The sequence below is a fragment of the Scleropages formosus genome, chromosome 2 (assembly GCF_900964775.1).
Source record: "Scleropages formosus chromosome 2, fSclFor1.1, whole genome shotgun sequence".
Lineage (NCBI taxonomy): Eukaryota > Metazoa > Chordata > Actinopteri > Osteoglossiformes > Osteoglossidae > Scleropages > Scleropages formosus.
This window is the reverse complement of record NC_041807.1, coordinates 4336398-4349270: the sequence shown is the minus strand read 5'-3', so window position 1 is coordinate 4349270 and position 12873 is coordinate 4336398. Positions and strand designations below refer to the sequence as shown.

General features: G+C 39.8%; 1 protein-coding gene across 2 annotated transcripts in view; it reads left to right on the top strand.

The window, feature by feature from the left end:
* Positions 1–4954, top strand: part of cntn2 (contactin 2) — a 34406-nt gene extending 29452 nt beyond the window's left edge. For both annotated transcript variants that reach the window (XM_018758712.1, XM_018758711.1), the window contains exons 20-23: positions 1724–1910; positions 2248–2360; positions 3335–3503; positions 3760–4954. In XM_018758712.1, coding sequence (XP_018614228.1) covers positions 1724–1910; positions 2248–2360; positions 3335–3503; positions 3760–3866 — 576 coding nt within the window. In that variant the 3' untranslated portion in view covers positions 3867–4954. The remainder of the gene's footprint in view (positions 1–1723; positions 1911–2247; positions 2361–3334; positions 3504–3759) is intronic.
* The last annotated feature ends 7919 nt before the right edge of the window (positions 4955–12873 follow it).

Sequence of the window (12873 nt, the reverse complement as noted above, 5' to 3'; positions counted from 1 at the left end):
TGCAACAAAGTCAGGTGCAGGATTCTCTTCTGGACTTCATGTCCACGAAGTTTGCTTGATATCTAATAACTCTTTGGTTGATGCTTCCCCTCCCACAGCACCACCTGCAGGCAACATGTCCATGTGGGTTTCATCCAGGTGCTCAGGTTTCTTCCCATAGCCCACAGATGTGTGGCTTCATGTGAACTACTGACTTGTCTGTGGTGTGTGTATGTATGAATGAATGAGTGTGTGGCCCTGCAACCAACTGGCATCCTGTCTAGGGTATAGAGTTCTGTAAGCTCTGGGTTTTCAAGACAGATTCTTATCACTGCAACTTTGCAAATGAACAAATGGTGGAAGATAATGCATGAACTTTGTCATGGACTCTCTAATAATGTGAGATTAGTAACCCGTTCTTTCAAAAGGACAGTATATATGATGGGAAAATTTTTTAAAAATCTTCAACAAACAAAAATTGTAAGACTCTACCATAAAGCAGATAAGAAGGCAGTGTCACCTCATGCTGTAAGCTTAGTGTCCCAATGAACTATTTTTGTTTTGCTACATAGGGCTCTCTAAAAAGTCTTTAATCAGCTTGTACTTTCAATTATGAGAGATGAGAGTTCTAATTATCAGCATGTTTTGTGCGACATGACGCAAAACCATAATGTTTTAAATGAACCCTGGCAGTGCAGGGGAAAACTTTAATCTTTTGTTTTCTGAGAAGATAAGGAGACAGAACTCATGGGTCTTCTGATGCTCACAAACCTTGACAGTTATTCATACATCATGCAGTAAGGACAAAAAGCTTTTGGGAGTACTATTGTGCTGTTACTGATGTTACAAATATTATTAATAAAAATAAAAAAAGGTCAAGAATTAAGGAAGTGGAGTTATGGTCACAAAGTATCAGGTTCTGTAGAAATTTATTCCAGCTTTCTACATAAATAAACAATAAAAATAAAGATATGAGTTGTTAAAGTTTATTTTGATGTCAAGAAAGATAAAATGATGGGAAAAACTAATAGGTTCTCTAACCAAAGAAAGTGTTGCTAAAATTATCTTTTCAAAAAGGATGGAGACCAGATGTAGCAAAGCCTCTGAAACATTTCTTACTGACCAGCAGCCTGTCTGAATATAGCAATGACTAAGGGATGTTATTATTTTCTATAATATTGCGATTATATTAACAGGTCCTGTTCACTTACAAGACGAATCACAAATGCTGCTCTACTAATGATTGGTTTGACTTACGATTTTTCAAAGTTATGATGATAATTGTTCCCGCACTTGCAATATGCAGTACGATTCTCTCTCCTGATGCTGGATGATGACAGTGAGCCGCAGCATCCACTCATCACATTTGCAGTCTCTGTGTTTTTGCATCCCATCATGTCTACTAAACGCCCATGTGTGTTTCCTGCTCCTGATGATAAGAAAAAGAGGAAAGAAATCAGTCTGGAGACGAAATCATATTCTTTGTAATTCTATGTGTTCTTTGTACTGTATTCTTTTTCAACTTACGGTTTTTCCACTTACGATGGCTAAATCATAACGTAACTCTATAGTTAGTCAAGGAGCATTTGTACACAATTACTTTTTTCTAACAGATGTATTTTTTCAGTAATACAAACTAAACCCCATGTTCATGTTTGCCCATGAGGCTGTGATTCATTCATCATACTTCCGATCTGAGTTATGATCAGGTTGCAGGTTGCCTGAGATGTATACGTTTTTCCAGATTCGCTACTGGCGCCAGCACGAAAAGGAGGCAGCAGCTGACCGCGTCAGGACTGCAGGGCTGGAGACATCAGCTCGAGTTTCGGGTTTGCGGCCCAGCACCTTTTACTATGTAACTGTCCTCGCATATAACAGTGCTGGCACAGGACCACCGTCTCCTCGTGCCACTGTTATCACCAAGAAGCCCCGTAAGACACCTTCTGACTGCAAAACACCTACAACTGGAGTCTCAGTAGGGACTGCGGAATAAAATGTCACTTATCAGTATCACTCAGTGTGATTCCATGAAGAGAGAGCTTATATTTTATCACTTTGATTTTGGTCTTCACACTCCTTTAACAAATTAGCACAGGAAATGTTCATACTGATGGACTACAGCATAATTCAGCTTTAAAGTTACAGGTTTTTAAACATCTCTACATGGGTTTTAGGCATAAAAACAGGTTAATACTGTAAACTGTGGTATTTTAAACTGTTTTTTTTGTTTCCATCTTCCACCCCCAATCCCAACTTTCAACTCCAAAGCCCCTAACCGCCCGCCTGGCAATGTCTCTTGGAAGACTGATGGATCATGGGTAACTGTCATGTGGGATCATGTTAAAGCTATGAAGAATGAATCTGCTGTTCTTGGTTATAAGGTAAAGATATTAGTGATAGAGTGGTTGTCTAAAATCAGACTATTCTGCTGGACTGTTGAGCGTGATTTGATTACAAGGAAACCTTAAAAATGCTGCCTTTATTAGTTATCTTTCCAGATGATCCCCAAAAAAAATGTATCTGATTTGTAGAATTTAAATTAAAAGTGTGCTTTGAACCAGGGGAGCATGATGCTGCTGAGGGTTTGGCTGGGTCCTGCTCTCTGGCAGATCTGGGGTTCGAGTCCTGCTTGGGGTACCCTCTGACAGACTGGTTTCCTGTCTTGGGTGCGTGCCCCCTCCCTCCATTGTTGCACCCTGTGTTGCTGGGTTGGGCTCCAGTTCACTGCGACCCTGCTTAGGACAAGCAGGTTTAGCTAGTGTATGTGCTTTGAACTTAAAAGTTAAATGCTGTGAGAGCCTTTGTAAGGAACCAGGTAGAAATAATGACTGATTTCTCTTGATGAAAGAACTCATGCAACATTTACAGTATTTTTCAGAGAATATAGGTCACATACTTCCATTACTGTTATCTTGTCAATATTAAAGAAAAAAAAAATAGACAGTACTCACCAAGAAAGTTATTATATACAAAATATTTTTATTTAATGTTCAACCCTTGGTTTTACACATAAGGCTTTTCTTGTATTAATACTATTATGAATATTACTTAACATTTAACATTAACATATGAAGATACAGGAAAGAGGCACAGTGCAAAATTGCAACTGTTTATATTAGTGTTGCAAGTTTTTGCATTCCTGCTGCATTTATCTGTGTGCAACAAAGCAGAATGTCCTTATTAATATATAATGGACATTTCAATGATTTCACATGTCACTGCATGCTCCTGCACAGTAGGGTATAAACAGTGCAACAGTCCTGCAGAGCAACATGTAGCTTGTCCATTGACTGAGCTTTGCTCACTATAACATTCATTCCTCTCTGTGGCTGTCTTCTTTTGTGTCTCAACCAAGGTTCTTTACAAGCACGAGGGCCAGTCTGCCTTGAAGGTCTTGGAGAAAGGCAAAACCTCCATCAGCCTCCCTCTGCCCAAAGACAACAGTTATGTGGTGCTGGAGATTCGCTCCTGGGGGGAGGGTGGTGATGGTGCTGCACATGAGACCATCGTATCCCGGGATTCAGGTGCATGAACTGCTGGAGATCAGAGGAATAATTTCACAAATTCACCATATTAACTCCTTTTTTTACTCCATCTGTCCTTATTGTAGTGCTCAATAGACATTACTTTGAATGCACGTAGAGTTCCTTCTGTACTGATATTGCCTTTCTATATTTGTATTAAACATTCTCTATGTCCACATGATGCGTATCCCAATAAGTAAGTGTTTCAGCTACGTTTGTGGGTCAAACTGACGGCCAAATTTTTTTTTCCCCACAGGAACTGGAATGATGGTTCAGAACACTGCCAGGATACTCAGTCCTTGTAGTTATGCCTTGGTCCTCACAGTATTACTACAGTCTTTTCTCAGTTCACTGGAACTCTGAATATTCAGAGTTTGCCCCTTGTTTGTAAGATAACACTTATCTCACCTTAGTGACTTTGTATGTGTGTGGGTGGGGAGGGTTATGAATGTGTTATGAAGGGTTGGTGAATGAGTGGGTGAGTGGGTATGGTGTAAAAGACAACAGCTGATGTAATTTTATTCTTTTTTTAAAGAAAATAACATTTTTAAGACTATGTGACAATGTGTGCTGACAGTGTACAGACTAGGCAAACAGTGAATGGACAGTCTGATTGTGAATTGAAATAATCTTCCTAAAAACATGCCTTATGGTAAGATAAATTTGAAAAATACATTTTTCAGAAATGTACCACCATAAAAGCAGTGTTTCCCTGTTATTTAATCACTTTGAATGTCATATACATAAATACAGTGATAAACGTGACATTTCTTATTACCCAAAACCAAAATTAAAATTGTTTAGATATAACATTAATACAGGTAGTGGACAATAAAAGTGAGAACTTTGTTGTTGTCTTGTATATCAGATTAACTAAAGCACAGAATTGCAGAAATGTCAAGCTTTTTAATTGGAATGATAGTAATACAGTACACAAATTTATCCAAATTGTTTGAATAAAAACAGTGGAGAAGCCAATGAATAATTTAACATTGGAAAGAGCCTTGAAATATCCTTCAAGTCATTCTGACATAGGCAGAAATTCTAGCTGCAGTCTTTTAAATGCATTGTGAGACTCAGGCCCTGTGACTGCAGTGGTTATGTACTCCTAAATGCTGCAGAATGAAACCATGAACCCTCAGCAAGAGGAAGCACTGCACCATAGGATGCAAAGTGATGCATAGGTTTTCAGCCTTCCGTACAAGCTTTGCCCTTTCCAGTTATGTACATAAATATATTATACCTCCTCCTGGAACAGCTGCGGATGCTTGAGGTGGTTTTAGTCACATGTGCTGCACCGGTCTCTGCACAATTTACTGGGTGTGGTCAGAACAGCCGGTACATAATACAACTGTATTATGTGAAGATTCAAACTGTACATTAAACTCTGCACATGTTTTTCTTTTTTCCTAAAAGCATTGCTTTCTTCAGTGTTACATTTATTCACTTAGCAGATGCTTTTCTCCAAAGCAACTTACAATGGATACTGTGTAGTGTTCCCAGCCCACACACCTTATTCACCAAGGTGACTAACACTACTAAATACACAAAAACACACACACACACACACTTTCTGAACCGCTCATCCCATATGGGGTCGCAGGGAACCAGAGCCTACCCGGCAACACAGGGCATAAGGCCGGAGGGGGAGGGGACACACCCAGGACGGGACGCCAGTCCATCGCAAGGCACCCCAAGCGGGACTCGAACCCCAGACCCACCAGAGAGCAGGACTCGGTCCAACCTGCTGCACCACCGTGCCCCCTCACTGCTAAATATACTACTTACAATGGGTTACTCATCCATACATCAGTGAAACACACTCTCCCGGTGTTACTCATACACTCACACACAGTGTTACCACTCCGTTTCCCTTTTCCCAGCTTGACCTCACCAATGACATTTAGTATAAAACCTGTTCGTGAAACACAAATACATACAATGAGTGCAGTACATACAATGCAAGCCAAAAAATTAAAAAATAGAAACACCCTCAAAACAGATGCAAGCACATTCCTCAAAATTGTTGTTACCACCTTTTGCTTTTGTAGCTTTTCATACAAACATTCTGGTACACATTTGAAGAGCAGCTCAGATATTTGAACGTTTCCCACACAGTATGTGCAACAGTTTGCTTGTCCACTACCTGTATGTACAAATGCAACACACAGCTGAGAAATGTATTGTTCAAACTTGACATTTTTTATCCAAGACAAATTAATTTAATGAAAAATTAGATATTTACCTTTTTATCTGTATTTATTTCATTATTTAAAATGTATTGTGTTATCTTAGTCATCTATAGACTGGTGGGGACTGCTTGCAGTCTGGTGTGAAAGCCAGTATTGATGAATGAACCAAGTGAACAAACACTCCTTTTCAACTTTTCTCCTTCAAGGATGTTGAAACAAGCAGGTACCTTTGGACACATTGCTCTTATTTTGGTACGGAGCACCTGTTTTACAGCTGGAAAATATCCTGTAGATCATTAACATCAGATAATGAAATTTTGAAAACTCTGCACTTTTCAGAATGCAAAGGTTTTGAACCACAGTTGCTACTAAACCAAGCACTGTTGGAAAGAACCCTGACTGGATATTCTGCTTGAAGAAAGTGCAAGAACCTATGCACTCTAGGGTTAAAACTCAGCAAGAATTTTATGTGAAAAAAAATGTTGCTTCATGGCAGTACTTTTGCAACAAGTGCCAAAATGATTAAATTAAGGCACACTGAAGAAATAGAAATTTTCATATAGAGCTCAGGCTGTGTTTTAATCCTAGTTTGAGGGTGGGTACTGAAGTTTGTCTTCTATTCATTTGGACCTACTGATGCATTTAAATTAAGGGATGGTTCTATTTCAGTTCTTTAAAGACCTGTAAATTATGTAAATGAATACTGTGTACCAAATATGGATACATATATATATACAGTAGGTCTGTCTCTCAGACAGGAAATCCAGTGTAAAAAAACAAGTAAAATTTGGGGTGTTAAATGGTCAAGTGATCTGCATTATACCAGCTCAGACATACAATTTATGTTTCCAAGTACAATTTTATTTTCATCATGTGCTCCATCCTTTTTAGGGGTGTGATCTTTTTGATATTGTACAAATGGACAATGCCAGTCTTTTAAGAATGTTAATTGTGGAGTTGCATGTCTTACACTGAGACCAAAACAGATCTTTATTTTTGTTATTGCAGAAATAGTGATTGGGTGTTTATATTCCAGGACTAGAGTTTGAATAGCAAACCCTTCATGTTTCCATTATTTTCGCCTTAAAATAAAAGTTCTAACACTCAAAATTAATTACAGTTTGGGGTTCCATGTTCCACAGTGAGATTTACTGAGCTCGATGTTCATAGCTGTGGTTCTTTCCAGCCTTGAGACATGTTGAACACAATCCCTTACTGAACATGTCATTCACGCTTACCTTGAAAAATTACATTTTACTTATTACATTGAATAAAACAAGCCTGGCAAAACTTGAACACGTAAGTAAAAGAAGCCATGGCTTTACTTTGTTTATTGAATTTTGCTTAGAGAAGAACAATATTACATGTCAGGGTCCAGAAAACAATCAGTTGCCACTGAATGTCATGCCTGTGGACTTCAGGGTTGTTTTTTATTAAAGTGAACTTTAATTTTGTAAAAACATTTTGTACATTGAAATACTGAAATGAGTGCTCTAGCCTCTCTTTTTTAATCTTCCCAGAGGGTGAGTAGCTGAGGCTTATAAGTTATGGTTCCATGCATTTCAATTCATCAAATAATTTTATGCCACACGGTTGGAAAAAGTTTTGTCGACCCAGCTGAATTAATACATTTTGCACTTTTGCCATTTTTTGCTGAACTATCATGCATTTACCATATGTACAATAGAATACACCCAAGTCCCTCGGCAACAAGTTACTTAAACAAAATTTCAATTCAGTCCAATTGAAATATTTTTACTGAGCGCTCTTCTCATACAGAGTCCTAAAAAAGTATTGCAGAGATAATTAATGTAGGTAAGGCTTTTTCCAAAGCAACTTACAATGTTAAGATTACAATCAATTACGTGTTGACACAGGAGGGTAATTTTTCTGGGGCAATTTAGGGTAAAAATATTGTTCAAGAGTACTACAGTCGAAGTTGGATTTCAAACCTACAACCTTTCGATCCTAAAACAGTAACACTAACCATTACACCACAAGCAAATAAAACACTAGCTATACATTAAATTAGTACATTAACTCAATTCATTAAAAATATAAGAAGACAACTGGCCACAGAGGAAAGGAACAAAAACAACTCCCAACCAAAAGCTAAGATGAAAAAAAAATCTCTGGGGGTTGTGGCTGTTCAATACCTCCTGGACAATTTATATTTAAAAAATGTTTTTAAGTCAAATTAAACAGCTATTTTTAACATCATTGCGAGAAGTTAATATGCTGATGTCCCATTTCACTTAGGCAGGTCTGTCCACCACAGCATGGAGTCACTAGCTTCCATTAACATGAAGTGCTGGTATCACGGCCAGCCTCCTTAAGTCTTGACACAGAGAAACAATGCTCAACATGGAAAAAATGGTTAGTAACAGAGAACAAAAGATCAAAAAGTTTTATACTGAAAAAACAACAGCAAAAAGGAACCTCATTGTTTATTGATGTACCAGAGTGAACATGTGATTCTTAAACCTGGATTTAAAGGCTGAGACTGGGAATTCTGACAATAACTGACAGATTATTCCAAAGTTTAGGGGCTCTATAGCTGAAGGCATGATTTTTTACTGCGACCTTATTGATTACAGGTACAACTTCTTCAAAAACAGCTTCTTCAAATTAATAGTAGACTTTAGAATTTTTTTAAGACAAGCATTAGTTTAGAGGATACAATGAATCTGGTACCTCACTATGTAAAGCATAGGTTGATGCCAAATTTTAACAACATACATTTTCAGATTTTCCAAAGATTTCAGAGTTTTCTTATTCCTTAAAGAGGAGCACAGTTTAATCATAACAGCCATGTAATGAGTTCAGTATGCATGCACCATTTCATTGCCTTGTCACTTTTTGGGGTGGATTCCAGGGGCTGGAGTTGTAGGGTGTGAGGGGAAGGTTGTGGGCTCCCTTTGATTTGTGTGTTTTAATCATAGGTTCTGGGTATAGTTTAATTGCATCTTGAGCTGACTTCCTACAATACGATGTATTGTTCTAACTTTCAGGTACAAGTGCTAAAGGAATGTTTCTCATAAACTTTGAATGTAGTTAGAGAACTGTCTGGATTACCTAATTCAGCTTTCAGATGAAGAATCTGATGTTATCTGGAGAGTTGCTTTGAACAACTCCTAAAATATCAGACAAGAAAAATGCCAAACATTATGAACAAAAACCTGGGAAACCACTTGTAAATGATCTTCAATAAACACATCAGAGTTGTATTTAAAAAATATCTGCCTACTTTTTCTCAAGATCACAGTTGCGCTATGTGACCTGAGTGTTTTTCTCTCCATCTGTTCAATTTCAGTCAGTGCAAGGGAACACTCTTTTGAGAGTACATGTCCAGCCACCTCTCTTTTGCTGTCATCAAATCCTGCCAGACTACACCCTTCATTGCTTAGAGTGCTTCAGCAGACCATGTGTTTTCCTTAATATCATGATAAAAGCCCTGAGAGAAGATTAATTTACAGTGAAACTTTCTAGAAAGTAGGGTAAGCCAAATAGTTTTATTTTCCAATCATTTCCTGTTATTCTTGCACTAAGGCCTATTATTCTCAATAAAAATAGTTATTTCACCATGGAAACAGGGCTGGAATAACATACAAGGTGCCTACTAGCTGCCATGTCATACCTATTAGTTATCTCCCCATGCTGGTTTGCCATGAAATGAAATAAGATGTCTTTCCAGAGATTAAAAGCGTAAACAGATATATGATGAAGCACATGACAGGATAGTTAAGTAATAGCATAATATATAAAATACATATTTAGCATAAAATAGTTATGTGACATTTTCTCCCTGATAAATATAATTATATGAAAAATATACGATTTAATAGTTATATAACAGCAATATCAAAAAATGTTTCAAAGTCCAAAAAATCTTCTTTAGGTTTGTGTTATAAATGTACTGTCAATGATATGAAGAAGATAGCTCCAGCCAAAGCAAAGAACCTAACCCCGGAATTGCTCCTTGTCTGGCAAATAGCAATAACTTCAGAATATATCAAAAGAGAACTTCTAGCCAGATTAGGACCAAAGACTAATACTGAATATGGATATTTCATTGCTTTTTCTTTAAAATGTTACAACACGCCAAAGACCTTCCTCGTCCAGACAAACTTATTGCATGAGCAGAATCAAATATAGAGAAAATGTGTGTAGCATGCATGTCCCTCATTTACCGCCATAACTCACTCTAAAATGAAATTGCTAAATGCTGCTTCACTCAATTTCCCTACCAATTTTGTACATAAAATTTACTGAAGACCAAAAAATTAAACTTGAATTAGATATAGGTAATCATCATATAACCAATCAAACACATTTCCAGTATATGAACTGGTGCGTTATTACCCTCTGTTGTAACACTCACGTCTTGTCTCAGTCACTAAATCACTTCATGCATGACCCCAACAGTCTACCTATAACCTTACGTTCAGTTATCACAATTACATAATTTGTGAAAAAAAAAGCAAAGCAGCAACACATCGAATCTATTAGTTCACACAGAAATGTGTGATTAAGATACCTGTAATCAAGACAATATCATTAGTGTTATTGTATTATGAGCTTCTGTCCATAAATTATGTATTAGTTACTTTGGACCAGGCATTCTAAGAATTATGATAATGTTCATGTATGGGATCATAATGTAAGATTATGTATATTTTATGTGTTTGTAATCTTTTTAATTTTTAAAAAATAACTACTGTACTGTAAATAAAAGTAAATTAAAACAAATAGTCAAAAAATTATTTCAGCAATTGGTTACAAGAGCATATTTTCCTTGGTAACAACGCCTTTTTTCTGGTTTCAAAAATAGCCTAGAAGTTATTGAGTGTCCTTCATTTCCTTGTCTTACTTCTCCTACATGATTTACCACACAGTTAGATCTAGTATTAACCAGGAAAGGTTAATCATTTTTAAACTTTGAGCAACATATGCAAAACATTGTTTACCAGTTGAAAAGTACTGAAGTTCCTTTAATATAATTTCTTTTTCTTCCTATCATGAGCCTTAGGAGTATTGTTGCCTTCTGACTTTTTCCTCAATTGTTCTTAAGTACTATTGCTGCTAATTCTTCCATTGTTCATAATTATGTGTGCATTTTTTTCTGTTCGGAGGTGTGTTGTATAAAACTAATCTGCGAAACTGAACTAAATATGTTTTTTTCTATTTTCTGATAGGCAAGTTTTAAGGCATTTTGTGTACACGAGTAAGTACACAGGTGTCTTCTGTAAAATGAAAATTTTATAGTATGGGATTTCTACTGAATGTGTTTATGTTCTTTCTCTTCCCATAACTGGCTAGTAATTGATTATATACTCTGTTGTTTCTTTTATAAAAAGGGAGAGGAGATTTCAGAATCATTTTTTTCAATACCCCTCCATGAACCGCCACCTTACCATGGTGGAGGGGTTTGAGTGCCTGAATGACTCCAAGAGTTATGTTGTCTGGGGCTATATGCCCCTGGTAGGGTGTCCCATGGCAAACAGGTCCTGGATGACAGACGAGACGAAGTGGAGTTCAAAAGCTCCTTATGAAGAAACTAAAACCAAGGCTTTCGTTTACCCCGCCCGGTATGGGGTCACCGGGGCCCCGCCCTGGAGCCAGGCCTGGAAGGGGGGCTCGCATGCGAGCGCCTGGTGGCCAGGTCTATGCCCACGGGGCCTGGCCGGGCTCAGCCCGAAGCCATGACGTGGAGCCGCTCTTCGGTGGGCTCACCACCTGCCGGAGAGACCGTAAGGGGCCGGTGCATTGTGATTTGAGCGGTGGTCGGGGCCGAGTGCCTGTCCGACCCAAACCTCGGGCGCCAACTCTGGTTTTTGGGACTTGGAGTGTCACCTCACTGGCGGGGAAGGAGCCTGAGCTGGTGCGGGAGGTTAAGAGATACCGTCTAGATATAGTCGGGCTCACTTCCACTCACGGCTTGGGTTCTGGAACCACTCTTCTCGACCAAGGGTGGACTCTCCACTATTCTGGCGTTGCCCAGGGTGAGAGGCGGCGGGCGGCTGTGGGCTTATTAATAGCCCCCCAGTTCAGCCGCCATGTGTTGGAGTCTACCCCGGTGAATGAGAGGGTCATCTCCCTGCGCCTTTGGGTCGTTTGTGCTTATTCGCCTAGCGGCAGTGTAGAGTACCCGGCCTTTCTGGAGTCCCTGGAGAGCGTGCTGGAAAGCGCTCCCACTAGGGACTCTGTCGTTCTACTGCGGGACTTTAACGCCCGCATGGGCAGTGACAGCGACACCTGGAGGGGCGTGATTGGGAGGAACGGCCTCCCTAATCTGAACCCGAGCGGTGAGTTGTTATTGGATTTCTGTGCTAGTCACGGTTTATCCATAACAAACACCATGTTCATGCATAAGGGTGTCCATCAGTGCACTTGGCACCAGGACACCCTAGGTCGGAGGTCGATGATCGACTTTGTAGTCGTTTCTTCTGACCTTCGGCCATATGTCTTGGACACTCGGGTGAAGAGAGGGGCTGAGCTGTCAACTGATCACCACCTGGTGGTGAGTTGGATTCGATGGCGGGGGAAAAAGCTGGACAGACCTGGCAGGCCCAAACGTATAGTGAGGGTCTGTTGGGAACGTTTGGTGGAAGTCAAACCATAATGTTTACATCATCTAGCTGTTACAAGCTAGGTCCCGAGGGAGGTGGGGGAAATTGAGTCTGAATGGACTATGTTCCGCGCCTCCATTGTCGGGGCGGCGGTTCGGAGCTGCGGCCGTAAGGTCTCCGGCGCCTGTTGTGGCGGCAATCCCCGAACACGGTGGTGGACACCGGAGGTAAGGGATGCCGTCAAGCTGAAGAAGGAGTTCTATCGGGCCTGGCTGGCTCATGGGACCCCTGAAGCAGCTGACGGGTACCGACGGGCCAAACGGAACGCAGCTCTGGCAGTCACCGCGGAAAAAACTTGGGCTTGGGAGGAGTTCGGTGAGGCCATGGAAGAAGACTTTCGGTCGGCCTCAAAGAGATTCTGGCAAACCGTCCGGCGACTCAGAGGGGGGAAGCGGTGTTCCACAAACACTGTTTACAGTGGAAGTGGTGCGTTGCTGACCTCAGCTGAGGATGTCCTCGGGCGGTGGAAGGAGTACTTTGAGGATCTCCTTAATCCCTCCAACACGCCTTCCATAGAGGAAGCTGAGGCTGGGGACTTGGAGGGGGACT